The 17,743-nt window shown below is 32.4% G+C and overlaps 1 protein-coding gene across 30 annotated transcripts in view; it reads right to left on the bottom strand.

The window, feature by feature from the left end:
• The window catches only part of RIMS2 (regulating synaptic membrane exocytosis 2), a 255,960-nt gene that overhangs the window by 131,436 nt on the left and 106,781 nt on the right, over positions 1-17,743 (bottom strand). For 21 of the 30 annotated variants that reach the window (XM_029285246.1, XM_029285271.1, XM_029285264.1 and 18 more), the window contains 6 exons: positions 11,312-11,376; positions 9,695-9,814; positions 6,279-6,378; positions 4,799-4,922; positions 4,273-4,319; positions 3,491-3,603 (listed from right to left, as the gene is read on the bottom strand). In XM_029285246.1, coding sequence (XP_029141079.1) covers positions 3,491-3,603; positions 4,273-4,319; positions 4,799-4,922; positions 6,279-6,378; positions 9,695-9,814; positions 11,312-11,376 — 569 coding nt within the window. Of the gene's footprint in view, positions 1-3,490; positions 3,604-4,272; positions 4,320-4,798; positions 4,923-6,278; positions 6,379-9,694; positions 9,815-10,988; positions 11,198-11,311; positions 11,377-17,743 lie in introns of all 30 variants that reach the window. The other 9 variants (XM_029285245.1, XM_029285243.1, XM_029285266.1 and 6 more) reach the window with 1 other exon arrangement.

Raw genomic sequence — 17,743 nt, forward strand, 5'->3', positions numbered from 1 at the left:
AATCTGAGAATCCTCTTGGACTCATGACTCCTGCTTGAAAAATACATGGCAACCATGGCTACAGGACTTTTGCATGGATTAATTTGATGTGCCTGTTGCAGCTGTTCCTGAATGTGAGGTTCTAGTCACTGTTACTCATGTCTTAGAAACTTCCGGGTTAAATTACTACAATGTCTTCCACACAGAGCTGTTTTTGAAGAACACTCAAAAGCTTCACAAACAGTACCTTTTTGTGGGACAGACAAAATATGCCCTGTTGCATTCTGCATCAGTGCATCCAGTCTCCAGTTCTTCAAAGTTCACTCATGCAACATCACTGCTGCACAAGCTACTCTGGCTTCCAGGTGCAATTCAAGGTGTCGGTTGTCACTTTTAAAGCACTACATGGCACAGAGTTAGTTTACTTGCAGGACCATCTATCTCTAAGGCAGACATGTCAAACTCGCAATGTCACGTGATGTCACGCGACGGTTTTGCCATTGCCGGCAATGGGGTGGGTGCAGCTTCCGGGTGACGCGTCCGGGCCATGGGCCAGCAGTTTGACACCCCTGCTCTTAAGGGTTTCTGTCCATTCCATCAAGTCAAATAGGGCAATCATGCTCCCAGCCCTGTATCAAACAGTGCCATCTTCTGGGAAAAAGGAAATATGTCTTGTTTGTCACAGCCCCTGACAAATGAAACAATCTCTCCTCCCAAGTTTCCCTCTTAGTCTTCTCCTCAAGCATCATGTGCTTATGAAAGTTATGTAATGCCATATGTACTGTAGTATTTTAATTTACTATGGTTTTATGTGGTTTTTGTATGTACTGTTTGTTGCCCAAGCTATTAATATTTAATATTTATTTTATGTAACATTTAATTAGTATTTAAGATGGGCAGCTGTATACATTTTACAATATAAAATAAATAAGAGTGAAAATAAAGGCCCTTACAATGAATGGGAATAGTCTCGTTCTTTTCCACTGAGAGATTTACAAGGGAACATCTACCAAAAACTCTTCTAAGTTCTACATCCTTTCTCCATTCCCGCTCAAGAAAAAAAAACTTTTCTATCCAGAATCAGAATGAACTGCACTATACGGGCAAAACAAGTCTCCCTAATTATAAAAAGCTTGAAGTATATGTCAAATAATATAGGTGAGTATGCTAATATATGGAATGTGCACATGAAATATTCAAAACTAAATAACATCTCATAATGTTGAAATTCATTTTTGGTGAATTCTAAATAGTCTATTACATGTAGTTCTCAACTTACAACAGTTTGTTTAGTGACTGTTCAAAGTTACAATAAAACTGAAAAAAGTGACTCATGACCATTTCTCACAGTTATGGCCTTTTCAGCATCCCCATGATCATGTGGTCAAAATTCAGGGACTTGATAACTGGTTCATATTTATGACCATTGCTGTGTCCCAAGATTATATGATCACCTTTTGCGTCCTTCTGACAAGCAAAGTCAATGGGGAAGCCAGATTCACTTAACAACCAGGTTACTAGCTTATCAACTGCAGTGATTCACTTAACAACTGAGGCAAGAAAGGTCATAAAATGGGGCAAAACTCACATAAATGTCTCAACAATATAAATTTTGGGATCAATTGTGGTCATAAGTTGAAAACTACCTGTACATTTATATGGCCATATAATTTCTTATTTATCCAAGATAAAATTTGGAAAAGTCAGCAGAAACTATTATCTATCATTATCTTCATTCTCTCTTTTCTTTCTATAGGATTAGATTAGCATTCTCCAATAATACACTTAGGGACTTGCTTGAATTATTCCAGACAAGGAACCCTTTTCTCTCTCTAATTGATACACACACACACACACACGCACACATATATATACACACACACACACATACATACATTTGTATAATGGAAAATTATACAAATTTTATAATCTTGGTCTAAAGAGAAATATGATTAAGGACTATCTCAGAACCTGTTTCAGCTTAACTATGTCCTCCCTCATAAAACCAACCTCCAATAACCTTGCAGCAATAATGCTAGGGGAAGGAAGACCACATCTTTGTGCTTTCTTTTCTTATTCTTAATATTCATTATTATATCAATGAGAATTGATATAAGATGCTTTGCAATCTTGAGATTTTACAGTAAGTATTTTAGGAGCAGAGATATAATAAATACAATTCATCATATTGGGTCAAAAGTAAGTGTAAATATGCTACTGTTGCATAGTTTCAAATAAATCAGATCCTTTCTAATTCAAAAACTCTTAAAAAGCACAGTTTTCAACAAAAATAGGTATGTTCACAGAACACTACTAGATTACAAATTATTTCATCATAGCTTAAATATGCTACAAAGTAATTTATATTTCAGTGTGTTAGCTCAGAAAACTAATATGATACACTTAGATAATTGTTTCATGCTACCAGCCCTGGTGTCATAAATTCTACTCATCATTTCAAATGTACTCTGTTTATGTCTTTTCCAAAAAGTATAGCCTTTCAAAGAGCTTTCAAAAAATGAAAATGATGAATGGTAATTTTGTATGATTACTATATAATCAGCAAAAGAGAAATGGCATCTGTGGGCACATTATCACCCCAGACTTAAATAGTTATCCACCTAAGATGTAATAATGATATAGGTAAAATTGTAATCTCTTTTATACTTTTGCAGTATATTCATGTGCAAAATATTATAATGATTCTAATACTGCGGAAAAGACATGGCACAAGTACATACTACCCACTCACCCAATCTCCAATGTAAATGTGTACAAATTTTGTTACACATTAAAATAATGTTGAAAACTGTTCTACTGTCCTTCTTGTCTGAATATGTTGTAGAATGGAAGCACTATTATTATTTCAAAATAAAAAATAGAAGAAATAAGAGCTGGTAGAGAAATAACTAAAACAGCCCTATGACAAACTAAGAACCTGAGAACTCAAAAAAAATTACTTTATTTTAATATTTAGTATTTTAGAAAAGGGAAATGATTAACTGCACAGGGAGTAAACGTATTAATTCAATTTAATTAGATTATATTATTGTGGATCAAGACATGCCTACTTTTTGAAAAGCATCTTCTGGTACTTCAATCAAAGACCAAGTCAAGGTTACCCGGTATTGCCTTGAAAAAAAGGCTACCAATCTCTGACATAACTATTTGCCAGGAAAATTGTGTGGGTGGGCTAATTACTGTACACAGACATCTAATTATCTAATTCAATCAATAGAGGATTGTATTCCCCTTGAATATTGGTTTATAGTTGGTGCATGTAGATACAATTCTGTTACATATAATATTCAATGAATTTAGAATTACGGTAACATGTACATATTCCATTTACTTTATAAAATATCTGTACACTACTTTGTGTTGGGAAAAAAAACTGAATAAAAAAAGAAATCAAGGTAAAACAATTTTAGTGCATACTTGACATTGTCATTTAAGAAAAATTTTACTGATAAAAACCAAGGATTACAACACTCAACAAATGTTTACATACTGAAAGTTGTCCAGATAAAAACTGTGGAACATCTCTCAACATGCCAGGACTCATGGGAGAAGTGACTGATATGGAAGGCCGATCCATTTTCTGAGATTCAAATGAACTAGAACCTGAAAGTGTAATTAATTTTAATTCATTAAATTACCAGATACATAATTCATAATTTATATATATTATATACCCCAAAAATATATCAATAGAACTTTAAGTAAATGAAAGCAATGCAGCTAAAGCTGAACAAATGCAGATCCCTCATTTGAAAAGAAAATTTTATTGATATTTCACTGACTGAAATTTATGTTAGATAATTAAAAATGATAAATTATAGATATTATAAAGCATGACAATCTAAACACTTAAATTATGCAATTTGCCATATTCTCTATATATTTTGCTGCTCAGAGGAATTGATTTGATTCTCAAATTACTCCTGGATTAAATAAACTGCAGTAGTATTTTACAATTAGAAAAACAAATTATAAAAATTAGTATTTTTCTTTTTCCAGAAAGTATATTGTTGTTTTTTTTCATGCTGTGCTAGTAAAATACTAAAACTGCTGACAATTGTGTGATATACTTAATGTTTGAATTTTCCTAAAGCCATAAAAATACTTGGAAATTTAAACAAGTTTAGAAAGTCAATGTAAAGGAAAAGGTGACTTCTGACAAAACAGTTATTAAAGAACGAGTAAAACGTAACAAAGATATGTATGTAGAAACAGAATAGTAGCTATACCTCAATTTTCAGATGGATATTACATCTAACAAATAAAACTTACTGGACTCCAACTGTGCATGCGTACTGTCAGGTATTCTGGGAATATCCCTGCAATTATGAAGAATAAAATTTAACATATTGTATTTAGCCAACACAGCCAGTTAGCATATAATAAATGCGAAAATAAGGGAAGCATAACAGAACACTTGAAGCTCCAAAAATATACTTATTCAGAATACGTTTCTGAATATCAACATCAAACTGAAAACAGTATTTTGTCTTCTTTTCAGTTGTATAAAATGCAATATAGAAAAATATATGGGTGATCTTCATTGTTTTAAAAAGCTAAAAAAAAAATAAAACATTCCATGAGGAGGAGATCATGTTTAATAGATATCAATAAACCTTGCAGTAATCAAGTCATTAGAGTATTAAAAGGAAGTAAACTAAGGATGAATATTAATTGGTTACAGAACACTAAACCTTGTAATCTTTTTGGTTTTGCATGATATAAACTTATCTTGAATATTAATGAGGCTATGTGCAAATTTTAAATAATTAAAGAAGCATTCTATAATATAACTCACCCAATTGGCCTTGAAACTACAAGTTCCACTTGTGGCTCTGGTTTGGATTCAAGAATGATGTTATATACTTCTTCAAAAGTGGCTCCTTGCAAAAGCCTTCCATTCCATTCTAATACTTCATCACCTAAAAATATAACCATCATAATCTGTTTACTGAAGAAAACTAGATCTCTGAACTCTTATCAGTATTAGTGACATTTGATCTTTATAATTTGCTTAAGTTTAATTTTTTTTTAAAAAAAGGCTTTATGTGAGCTTTGTGAAATAAATACAAAATGCATTTATACTTAAATAACAAATATATCCATTAAAAGATTTTTTTTACTTTAAATGGCATATTAGTTCCTAAAATAAAGTATGTACAACATTATTTCACCATGCATTATTTATCTTTTAATATATGTTCTATAGAACACTGCAACTGAGTGTAAAACAAATAATAAATATATTTAAAATAAGACAATGATTTCCACAATCTTCATGTTAGATGTTGATTTTAAATTGCAGTTGCAACAAGTGGCTTCTCCTTGACATAATTGAAGGACACCTTTAAGTTGATGATAAAAATATAGGCCTCTTCCCAAAGAAATAAATGAAAAGGATTCTTAAATAAAAAGATGGACAGAAGCCGCAGCAATATGAATTCACTAAATTGCACTGATGATGGATGTACAATACATTAGAAAATCTGAAGAACTAATTTGGGGAGAAAATCTCTCCATGTGATCATAAAGAGTCAACCAAGTTGATGGCAAATAATCAAAAAGTAAAAAAAAATGGGGATCCCCGGCATAAGTTAGCTATAATCTGTATCACAAGAAAATTCTTGGAACACCAATAAAATGCAAGTGATCTCACTCACAGTATACATAACAAATGTTCTTTATTTTCAGTGGAACTTCATTAAAAATGCTTAGACTTTAAAAAAAAAAACCTATCTCGCTAGGAATGTTAACTCAGACACCAAGTAGACGTGATTCTATCTAAAATATTTTCTCTTTCCTCATATAATTTAAGCAAATTTAATTCTAATTTTTTAAACATTAAATAGACTGTCACTATTTGCTACAATGCTCAATTCAAAACATTGAGTTTTAGCTTTAAAACCGTAAGCTATCAGGGACTAGTTACTTGAAGAAGTTTCTGAATATGACCAAATATTAAAATGCCCAGAGAAATATTTTCTAAGTCACATATCATTATTTTCAACTAAATAACAGATATGGAATATCATACCTTCTCACCATTATCATTTGTTTCTTATTTATCTGCCATAATTGTAACTGTCATTATAAAAATATACCCACCAGATATGCTGAAAAATCCTAAGAATTAATCATCTCAAATTTTGCAACAAAATAAAAAATATACTGTTAAGAGGAAAGGTTTTTAATAATACAGTTGTGCATCCTAGTATTGATTACATACAAACTAGTCTAAAATTCTTTCTTAATTATAAAATTTTGAACAGTTCTCATACCTGGTCTCAGATGTCCAACTGTGTCAGCTAAACTTCCTTTTTTTACTTTGGTGATAAATGCACATAGTCGACCTGATTCTGTCATCTTTCCTCCAACCACCTGTTTAAACATATTTTAAAGGTTCACAGAGGTCTTTTTTCCTCAGATCAGTTTTAATTTGGTACCCATACTTACATCAAATATATTAGACTTAATTGATCAGGACATTAAACAAATAAGGTCAGTACTTTCTTATGGGTATTTTTCCAGAAATACTTTTAGCTAGTTTAGTTCAGATCTGTTAGTTCGATCAGGTTACACTTCCATCAAGTTAATGACCAATTTCATATATAGAAGCTCTGTGTATATACAGAACATATAAATATGAGCTGTATATTATTGCTAATGCAAATTGGTTCACTATAGTTTATATCGTATTTGGACAAAAATTGAACATATAGGTAACCCTCACTTATCAACTGCCTTGTTTAATGACCGCAAATGTAACTGCAGTCACTAATTGTAATTGCCAAGTGCCGAAATTTTGATCATGTGGCAACAGGAATGCAGTTGTAAGTGCGAGGCTCAGTAATGTCACTTTTTTTTCAGTTCCATTGTAACTAAACAAATGGTTGTAAGTTGTATTCAAGTCCTCTGTTATGATGAGAGAAAATTTATCACTTCCACAAACTAAAACATTTTTTGCATACACATATGTAAATGCCCAGAGATCTATGCATAATTTCATCAAACAATTCAGTTTGTAACACTGTAACTCAATCCAAACTATATTTAAAAGCATGTAATGGAACCCTAGTGCATTTTTTTCCATTTTGTTTTTAACTTTAACTTTGAATGTTTAAATTATAGTTGTGGGGAAGCAACCTGCACAGTGCAAACATGAGAAAAAAGGGTTACACACACAGAGAGAGAGAAATGTCTACTAAAGAAAGAACATATGCAGAAGAGATAGTACCGTATGAGTATATTGAAGAACTGTAGAAAAAATATCCCTAATTCAATTAATATATACCACTGAATAAAAGTGAAGTTAAATTGGTCCTAGAAAATACTGCAAACTACAAGGTATAGGAATTGATGAAATACTAGTAGAAGTGTTTTAAACTTTGCAAGATGAAGTAATTAAAGTGCAAGTGACAATTTGTAGATAGTTAGGGAAAAGTGAGCAGGGGCCAAGCAATTGAAAAGTATAAATGTGTATTCCAATATCAAAAAGTACTGTGCTAAAGAATGCTCAAATTACTAATCAACTGTACTTATTTCACATGATAGTAAACTAATCTTCAAGATTTTGCAACGCAGATATCAACAATACTTGAAAGAAAACTGCTAGATGTACAATCTTGATTCAAAAGAGGCAAGATAACCAGGATCACACTACCAATATTCAGTGAATAATTGAAAAGGTAACAGAGTTCCACAAAGATGTCTATTTTTTATTTTTGTTTTTCACTAACATTTTGATTATAGTTGGCAACAAATTGTGGATAACCATTAAAAATATAAATGAAATGGATCATTTCATCTGCCTATTCAAGAATGTGAATGATGGTTAGGAAGCAACAAATAAGAACAGAATATTAAGCAACTAAATGCTTCAAAACTGGGAATAGATCACACCAAAATTATATATTGCCATCCAATTTATTTACCTGAGATTTGCTCAAAAAAATAATAGGATTGTAACTATATCAGCTACTTGGGAGAAAGACTGTGACAGATGCAGGCAAAATAATAAATTGCAAGAACTATCTTTAGAATGGTATATTGAGTCCACTTTTCCTTTTTATTAAGCTCTCAGACCAGAGAGATAAGGTGTTACATGCCCTCATTTACAAAGTTTGATATGACTTCCCTAGCCTCAGAGGGGAGGAATTCATTATTACAAAGTGTATACTTTGTGTGGTATTTTTACTTAGAGAGACCATCAGGGAGCAGTACATAACAACTTTCATTCTTTAGATAAGAGTTATCGCACATCTGTAGTCATGATCTTTCAATGGGGCTCAAATCCTTTAGTGGGAATTGAATTCCTGTAAAATGTATTTATGAAAGTCATACAACTGAGAGCATGACATATGTAGCATCTGTATTTCTCAATCTTGAAGGATTGAGTTTTATTCTCCAATTGTTTCCAGCTACATTGTCAAGGAAAGATCATCAAAAATTTAATCTGTGATGCTTATGTAAATAATTATGTATAGTACTTTTGGGCAGTTCAGGCTAAATATACTAAATATAGCCACCTATGAAAATAATGCACAATATTTCTAGTCTATATTAAGCCACACTAAATATAACTGATCAAATGAAGTTATTGAGCAACCTATATTCATTTAAATTTATGGTAACTGAGTTCAGCTAACCTAAATTTGAGTGAATAAGGGCCTGCATTCAATGTTACATACGTACACATTCATCCAATGTTTCTGTCTTTGCATTCCAACTTCTTCTTTTCTTGCAAACCTGCTCCAAATTTGCTCAAATACTCTTTTTGAACTGTTTTGAAGTTCAAAAAGGTTTTGAATTGATAATACTTTAATTTGATGTTATTAAAATTTTATTTATTTGTTCAAATTTTATTGCCACCTATCTCACATATGTGATTGGACAGCTCACACAGTTAAAAAAAACCCCACACAATACAAAGAAATTATCAAAATATTAGGAACAAAAACCATTAAGACACACTTAAACAATTAAAAACCATTAAAATTCATAAAAACAAATTGAAGGAGAGTGCAAGCCATTTTACTAATAGTACTATCATTCTGAGACTCGACACCATCACTGGATCCCCAGAGATGATGACAAACCCATGTCTTCAAGCCCTTTTGGAAGGCCAACAGGATTACAACCAATCTAACCTTGTGGAGAATGATGTTCCATAGGGCAGGTGCCGCAGCAGACATGGCTCTCCTCCTGGGACCCATCAGATAATATTCCTTAGTAGGCGGGACCCGTAACATGCCCCTTCTCCCAGATCTGATGGGGTGAGTAGTTGTAACCACAGAAAGCCAATCCCTCAAATAACCCAGCCCTATGTCACATAGGACTATATAGTCATTACCAGCACCATAAATAAATCCAGAAGGAAACTGGCGACCAATGCAACTCCCAGAGAAGAGTTGTAATATCCTTTAATTTTAAATAATTAGTTAATTTTAAGTAATTATTAATTAATAGTTCTTAATAAATCTATGACAAGAAAAAATAAAGCATCTAGAGAATATTTATTTATTCAAACTTATTGGCCATCCAACTCCAATGGACTCTTTATGATTAAGCACTTTTCGTTAACTGGTTGTAAGTAGTATCTTTGCTTTGAAAAACAGTATTAAGATATATAAAAAATAATAACAACTATTTCTAATAAAAAATATTTGCATCTGAATTGAAAACTTTGACTACTTACCTTAAGTCCAAGCATTGCTCCTGAATCTCTAGGCACGCTTCCATCTTTTAAGCGTTTATTTAACAAAATTCGGCCAATTAAGCCATCTCCATCTTTGGATGGCTGCCATGTTACAGGGTGCTATAGTATACATTAAACAAAATAAAAATCAGCAAAATTAAATTTGTGAAAAGGAATCCCAGCATCACATTTATTTGGCACTATTAAGTACTGTGAAATAGCTATGATTACACTACTACTGCTTTTAAAGATAGGAATCAGAATTCCTATCATTCCATTAGATTATCAGAAGTCATTTCTCACATCTTCCTAAATAACTATTCCAAATGTACCTAAATTATACTTACACACTGAACACCAATTCAGCCTATCATTATGGATTTGAAAACAGTGAACATCATTTCTGAATATAGAGAGTATGAATGGGGGATATAACACAAAAAATAATTTAAAAGTTAATAAATGAGATATGATCTTAAGTAATTAAAAAGCCATGTATTACTTGAAAATAAATCCCACCATGTTCAATCTCTAACATTCATTTAAATAAACTAATAATTTAAAATTTTCTCTTAGTTATATTGAACACTTAATTCTTATTTACTTCACATAGGTTCCAGAATAGTACATGTCAGTATTTCTGAAAATTTAGCCAATGATTTCAAACTTAGTACTGGTTTTGTATAATCATAGCACTTTGTCACATAATGTACTAGTTTCATGCTCTCACAACTACACAAATAAACATGCACATTACATTTGGCAACAGTGAAAGCCTACAAGAGAAAGCAAGAAAGAGCAATAATAAACCACATACAGCAGATACAACTACTACCCTATAATGCAGATAATGTCACGGTGACAAAACAAATGAAATGGCAATGAAAGGGAAAAAAGAAAAACAATTCTGTCCAAATAGGTACAATTCCCCCTCTCCCATTTTTTTCAACCTGGGAATTAAACTATTAATTTAATTTCCAACCCCAGGGGCATTAAAGTGGTAATTAAACATGCCAATCCAGAAATAATTCTCATTGTTTAATCATAAAGATAATATCACCAAAATAGTATTGCATGTCCATAAAAGCAATGATTCTTTTTAGTGCCTGGATAATTTTGTTCTTCCTTATACTTTTGGATGTAATCCATAATTGTGGTTTTGTTTTTCTTTTCTGCACCTCAAGAAATGTTAGATTAGACCTGCCTTTGTATTCTTGATCTGTTTTAATGAGTGACAGAGAGCAAACAAAGACCAAATGAGCAGATTAAAATGCAGGCACCACAAAGCCAATACCTTTTCACTATGGCTATGTTCCTCATTTAAAGTTGTACTACTACAAGTGTCTACCCCAGAGTCCTTAATCTGAGGTTCAGACCATTCCAAGTCCTCTTCCAAAGACTGGCCACCAAAACACACCATTTTCTTTTGTCTTTCAGATAAGATGTTAGAGTCCGACAAAACTGCCTGCTCACTAGTTTTTCTTTTTCCCCTTTGACTGTCCCCTACAGGCATGGGATAAAAAGGATACAAGAAAGAAAACATGCTGAGATGTAAATAAAACAAAGAAAACATGAAATGGTAAAGGAAACTAAATGGTAAGGCTCCACATGTCTCACCAAAGACATTGGGGATGCCTCACTGCTATGCCAAGATGTATGGTCCCAGCTGTAGTCCATGTCTCCTGTGAGGATCAGACAGACAAGATAGTGCAGCAAAGGAAAGGTGAAAGGAAGGATAGACAAAGATATAATAGATTTTGCATTTCTATCATCCTGCCTTTATATGCTTTACTCACTAGCATGTTATTTGGAAAAAGCAGAAATCCCAAACGAACGATATATATATACACATATATATATATGATAAGTGCAAGATAGTGTTTATGTTTGTGTGCATGTGTTTGTATTCTGTATATGTAATATGTAAGATTTTACAGATTTGGTACTACTAACATCACATTACATGCCAAACATAAAAAAGACATGAGAATATGACTGTTACAACCTTATGAATTTCAGAAAAAGACAGACAATTTATTGTAATGTAGCTTTTATTTGACCATGATTTTATCAGATCATGTTGAAAATTAGTAATTCCATTGGAATCACTGAAATATTATTTTCCCTACTATTTTTGTTTTGTTGTCAGATAATAATGATAAACAAAAACTAATAAATCAATAGTTATAGAATCTATATATTCTTTCTTAATATTGTTCTATAAAATGATCTTGACTTTTTAAAAGAAATCTCCTTAAATAAAACATTTATTTTTTCTAATGTCTTTAAAGTACTGATACACATAAACTATAAACAGAAATTTGTGCAATTCTGATTTCCTGTCTGAAATGTTTATTTCACATTTTTGCAAAAAAATGAGGCAACATCTATGGATTTGAGACAGACACGGACAAAAATATTGTCAGTTTTTGTTATTTTATTTGAATGTATTTATTTAAACAACATGGGGAAAAGGGAAAGTTCATAATTCTTTATCGAGACTTCTCTATTTTTTCTATTCTACAAACTCCCCAATGCACTATTAATGGAACATAAGTCTTCTACTTCAGTAGATATAAATATTTCAAATTTCTGATGTGCACGTGATGAAGGGGAAATAATGATTAGGACACACAGACAGGTACTCATGTAGTATCCTCAGCAACTCTAAAGTAAGCTGCACCTTTTCTTGGAGTTTATGTGCTTGCCACATAATCCCCCCAAAAATGATTTAAGAATTTAATGGCAATGGAATTTGGATTTAATTTTATAACAGACACGTGTTACAGTTCAACAGATTCTGTATTGTACTGTTATGTCCCATTATATTGCCATTTTTGTTTCAAAATGCTGGCAAAATATTGTCTTCTTTAAGAGAGTACAAAGAGTCACTAATCAAAGATGCACTGAAGCGAAATGAGCCATATGTACACATTGCAAACATAACCCAAAAACATCCTCCCCAACAGCTTTCTTTGGGCCCTAGTAAGATGAATTAAGAAATGAGGACAGTGCCTTTTATAGTTGCAAAAATAGATGTGATTTCAGAAAATATTAATATGCTGCAGTGATTTTAGACTGCATTCCAATGACACGTTAGTAAGACCCATGTGGAATATTACACCCAGTTTTGGATATAATAATTCAGAAAGGCATAGATTAATTAGAGAAAGAAAAGAGAAAGAACAGTCAAATATAGGAAAATATTTTATTAGAAAACGTTGAAGGAATATTTAGACTTGAAAAGAGTTGGGAAATTTATTTACATTTATTGGCCATTCCAGTAGACTCTGGGTCATGTACAAACTAGAAAAAAAAATTAAAACGGCTAAAAATATTAATTCAGACAGACAGCACAGACTAAAGTGATCCAACGGAGAACAAAATAAAACATGAGCCTTTAACAAATAATAAACATCAACCCTAGGCCTGGGACCAAAGCCAACTTTTCAAAGTTGTCCAGAACCCTAGGAGAGAAGGCACCATTTTTATCTCTGGGGAAGTGCTGTTCTAAAGGGTATGAGCTGCAACAGAAATGGCATACTTCCTAGGTATCACAAGAGGACAGTGTTGAATGGAAGGAACCCGGAGTGCACCTACTCTGCTGGCCCACATTGAGCAAGTAGAAACAATTGGAGTCAAGCAGTCTCTTAGATATGTTCTTCAAATCTCTGAATGGCTGCCATACAGAGGAAACCAGGACTTCTTCACTCAGTTGGATTATGTTATCATTTGAGTATTAAGGATAGATTCAAATAATGCAGTAAATTGGATAAAAATTGAGTTTGTAAGGCATTGCAGACCTGGGTATTCCACCCAGGTATTCAGGCTTGAGGATACACAAGCTCTGCTAGTTAATATTGTATATTTTACTGGTTGGAATTACAGTTTTTGACCTCAGATATTATTATTTGGATCTGTAATCTGCGTTTTTACCTTTGTATGTTGCCCAGAGTCACTATTGTGACATGAACACTAGGTAATAGTATAAATGAATGAATGAATGAATGAATAAATGAATAAATAAATAAATAAATAAATAAGGTATTCAATTAACATCTAACATGTTATGCATAACATCTCATGTGGACATTTTGTTTTGTTTCGTACACGGGTTTAAAGTTATTGTATTGTATATTGTATGAACCCAACCTAGGTGCCAAAAAAACCCAAATCCTCCATTGGAGTTGGGCAGCTAATAAATCTCATGTTAAAAATAGTAAGACATCTGAATATCTAAATCCAGTGTTGGATATATTGAATACTTTTTAGAATTTTTACTTTTGTTTCTAATAGTAACAAAAGTAAAAACTCTAAAAAAAGTAGTCAATATATTCAACATTGGATTCAGATATTCAAATGTCTTACTAAGATATTTTTAACATTAATGATTGAGGTAATGAGAACATTATTACTTAAAAGCTGTTTTCATCTGTGTCTTAATGGCCACCCCATTCATTCTGACTAAAGTTCACATGAGGTTTCATTATCACTTCATTTTCCAAATCAGGGCTATAAATTTTTGGATCCCAAATAAGAGGAAAGTTAATCTTAATACTTGGATCATAGTCAACACCCCCCTTTATCTTCTAAAACATTAATATACATTTAAATATATATATTTTCTAAAATGTTATTTGCAATTGTGGATTTTTTGAAAGAATTGTAATTGACAATTGCCACATTGGTTAAATTTGAACAACAGCCCAGACTAAGATATTTGAGTGCTATTTTGTATGGCCAGTATACTGTAGAAACCCAGAAATTTGAATTAATTTAGTAAATTAAATTTCTATTCATCATAAACTAGCATTTTATGTGAATACATGTTTTTTTTTAAAAAAAAAAATAGGGCCTTCATATCAAATCAATTCATTAACTGATGAAATAATATGAATCTATGAAGAAAAAAGTTAAATTGCTGTTGGTTCAGAGAAAAGAGATCTTAATTTAGGATTCTGTTTTTCACAGCAGCCACCTACATCTTTGCATGAAATCCATAAGCAAGACAAAACTGTAGATATCACTGGCTCTCAAGCAATTGGTATTTAAAGAAATACTATGTCTTGTCATCATAGCTACCAACCAATAAAAGGGGACTTAATCTCTTTTTAAGTCTTTTATTTCCCCTTTTAAAGCCACCCCTAAGTTTAAATGTGCTGCAGCTATTTTTATATCAAATTTCACCTTTAGTCTTCTCCCTATCCATGACAAATAAAATATTTCCTGCTCTACCTTACTTGCCATCATTCATCTAATTCAGAGGTGGGAAACTATGGCCTCTTTATGACTTGGGGACTTCAATTTAAGTCATGAAAGAGCCATAGTTCCCCATCCCTGATTTAAATGGAATTTTACAACAAAATCTAAAGTAATAGAATCATTTTGCATTATGATCCTAAAATGTTTCATCGTTTTCTTCAAGAAGCGTCATTCATTTAATCCACCAACTTCAGAAACATAGCAGAAACCAATGCAACCAGATAGACAGAATATTTCTTCAGACTCCCTGACATACACCAAACTCATAACTTCCTTCCTGACAGAATTTTTTTAAAAAATGGTGAGGTTGCAATTACTAGCTTGAAGAACAAGTCTTCCCCTGAAGAAAACTATCCAAATTTGCTTCTCATTGTATAACATTTTCAGATTTATCAATATTATTTTACTTTTGTGATGTTTTTATGTATATGCAATCTTTGTCCCTAATATTTCCTTACAGCACCATTTGCATTACTGAATATTATGACGAAGAAAAAAATTCTTTAAATCCTCTGCTTCTATACCACTTGTAATTTTATAAATTTGAAATGGCCATCTTGCCCAAGAATGTATAAAGATCTTAGCTATTTGATGGAAAATATGTAATGATATTTTATGTTGAAGAGATTGCTGAATTCTTGATAGAAGAATATAAGTCAATGATACATCATAGTCATCCATTTGTGATTTTCAAAATAAATTTTAAAAGATCTTTTCCAAGAAAACTTAATATATTGTTTGTTAAAAGCAAAACTTGAAAGGACAGTCTAGCATTGCAAATCTGTCTTTGAATTAGTACAATCTTTAAATCACCTTCTAAAGTACTTACAAGCAGGGCTTTTTTTCAGCCGGAACGCGGCGGAACCGCGTTCCGGCACCTTTTTCCGGGCCGGCCGCACCGGGCGCAACATCTGGGGGGGCGCGCTCGCACTCGCAGCTCTCTGCCCCTGCCTGGCTCACAACCGCGGCCATAGGGAGGCTCGGTCGGCGCGCCCCTGGCCCGTTTCCTAGGCGACCCTGCCCGAGNCAAGATAGTGCAGCAAAGGAAAGGTGAAAGGAAGGATAGACAAAGATATAATAGATTTTGCATTTCTATCATCCTGCCTTTATATGCTTTACTCACTAGCATGTTATTTGGAAAAAGCAGAAATCCCAAACGAACGATATATATATACACATATATATATATGATAAGTGCAAGATAGTGTTTATGTTTGTGTGCATGTTTTGTGCATGTTTGTGTGCATGTTTTGTATTCTGTATATGTAATATGTAAGATTTTACAGATTTGGTACTACTAACATCACATTACACGCCAAACATAAAAAAGACATGAGAATATGACTGTTACAACCTTATGAATTTCAGAAAAAGACAGACAGTTTATTGTAATGTAGCTTTTATTTGACCATGATTTTATCAGATCATGTTGAAAATTAGTAATTCCATTGGAATCACTGAAATATTATTTTCCCTACTATTTTTGTTTTGTTGTCAGATAATAATGATAAACAAAAACTAATAAATCAATAGTTATAGAATCTATATATTTTTTCTTAATATTGTTCTATAAAATGATCTTGACTTTTTAAAAGAAATCTCCTTAAATAAAACATTTATTTTTTTCTAATGTCTTTAAAGTACTGATACACATAAACTATAAACAGAAATTTGTGCAATTCTGATTTCCTGTCTGAAATGTTTATTTCACATTTTTGCAAAAAAATGGGGCAACATCTATGGATTTGAGACAGACACGGACAAAAATATTGTCAATTTCTTGTATTTTATTTGAATGTATTTATTTAAACAACATGGGGAAAAGGGAAAGTTCATAATTCTTTATCGAGACTTCTCTATTTTTTCTATTCTACAAACTCCCCAATGCACTATTAATGGAACATAAGTCTTCTACTTCAGTAGATATAAATATTTCAAATTTCTGATGCGCACGTGATGAAGGGGAAATAATGATTAGGACACACAGACAGGTACTCATGTAGTATCCTCAGCAACTCTTAAGTAAGCTGTACCTTTTCTTGGAGTTTATGTGCTTGCCACATAATCCCCCCATAAATGATTTAAGAATTTAATGGCAATGGAATTTGGATTTAATTTTATAACAGACACCATTATACTGCCATTTTTGTTTCAAAATGCTGGCAAAATATTGTCTTCTTTAAGAGAGTACAAAGAGTCACTAATCAAAGATGAAGCAAAATGAGCCATATGTACACGTTGCAAACATAACCCAAAAACATCCTCCCCAACAGCTTTCTTTGGGCCCTAGTAAGATGAATTAAGAAATGAGGACAGTGCCTTTTATAGTTGCAAAAATAGATGTGATTTCAGAAAATATTAATATGCTGCAGTGATTTTAGACTGCATTCCAATGACACATTAGTAAGACCCATGTGGAATATTACACCCAGTTTTGGATATAATAATTCAGAAAGGCATAGATTAATTAGAGAAAGAAAAGAGAAAGAACAGTCAAATATAGGAAAATATTTTATTAGAAAACGTTGAAGGAATATTTAGACTTGAAAAGAGTTGGGAAATTTATTTACATTTATTGGCCATTCCAGTAGACTCTGGGTCATGTACAAAGTAGAAAAAAAATTAAAACAGCTAAAAATATTAATTCAGACAGACAGCACAGACTAAAGCAGTGGTTCTCAACCTTTTTAATGCCACGACCCCCAACCGATCGCAAGTCGAGGACTAAACCGGTCGTAAGTCGAGGACTAAACCAGTCGTAAGTCGAGGACTATCCAACCGGTCATA

Source organism: Protobothrops mucrosquamatus, unplaced genomic scaffold (genome assembly GCF_001527695.2).
Source record: "Protobothrops mucrosquamatus isolate PMUCROS unplaced genomic scaffold, P.Mucros_1.0 scaffold_168, whole genome shotgun sequence".
NCBI classification, from domain to species: domain Eukaryota; kingdom Metazoa; phylum Chordata; class Lepidosauria; order Squamata; family Viperidae; genus Protobothrops; species Protobothrops mucrosquamatus.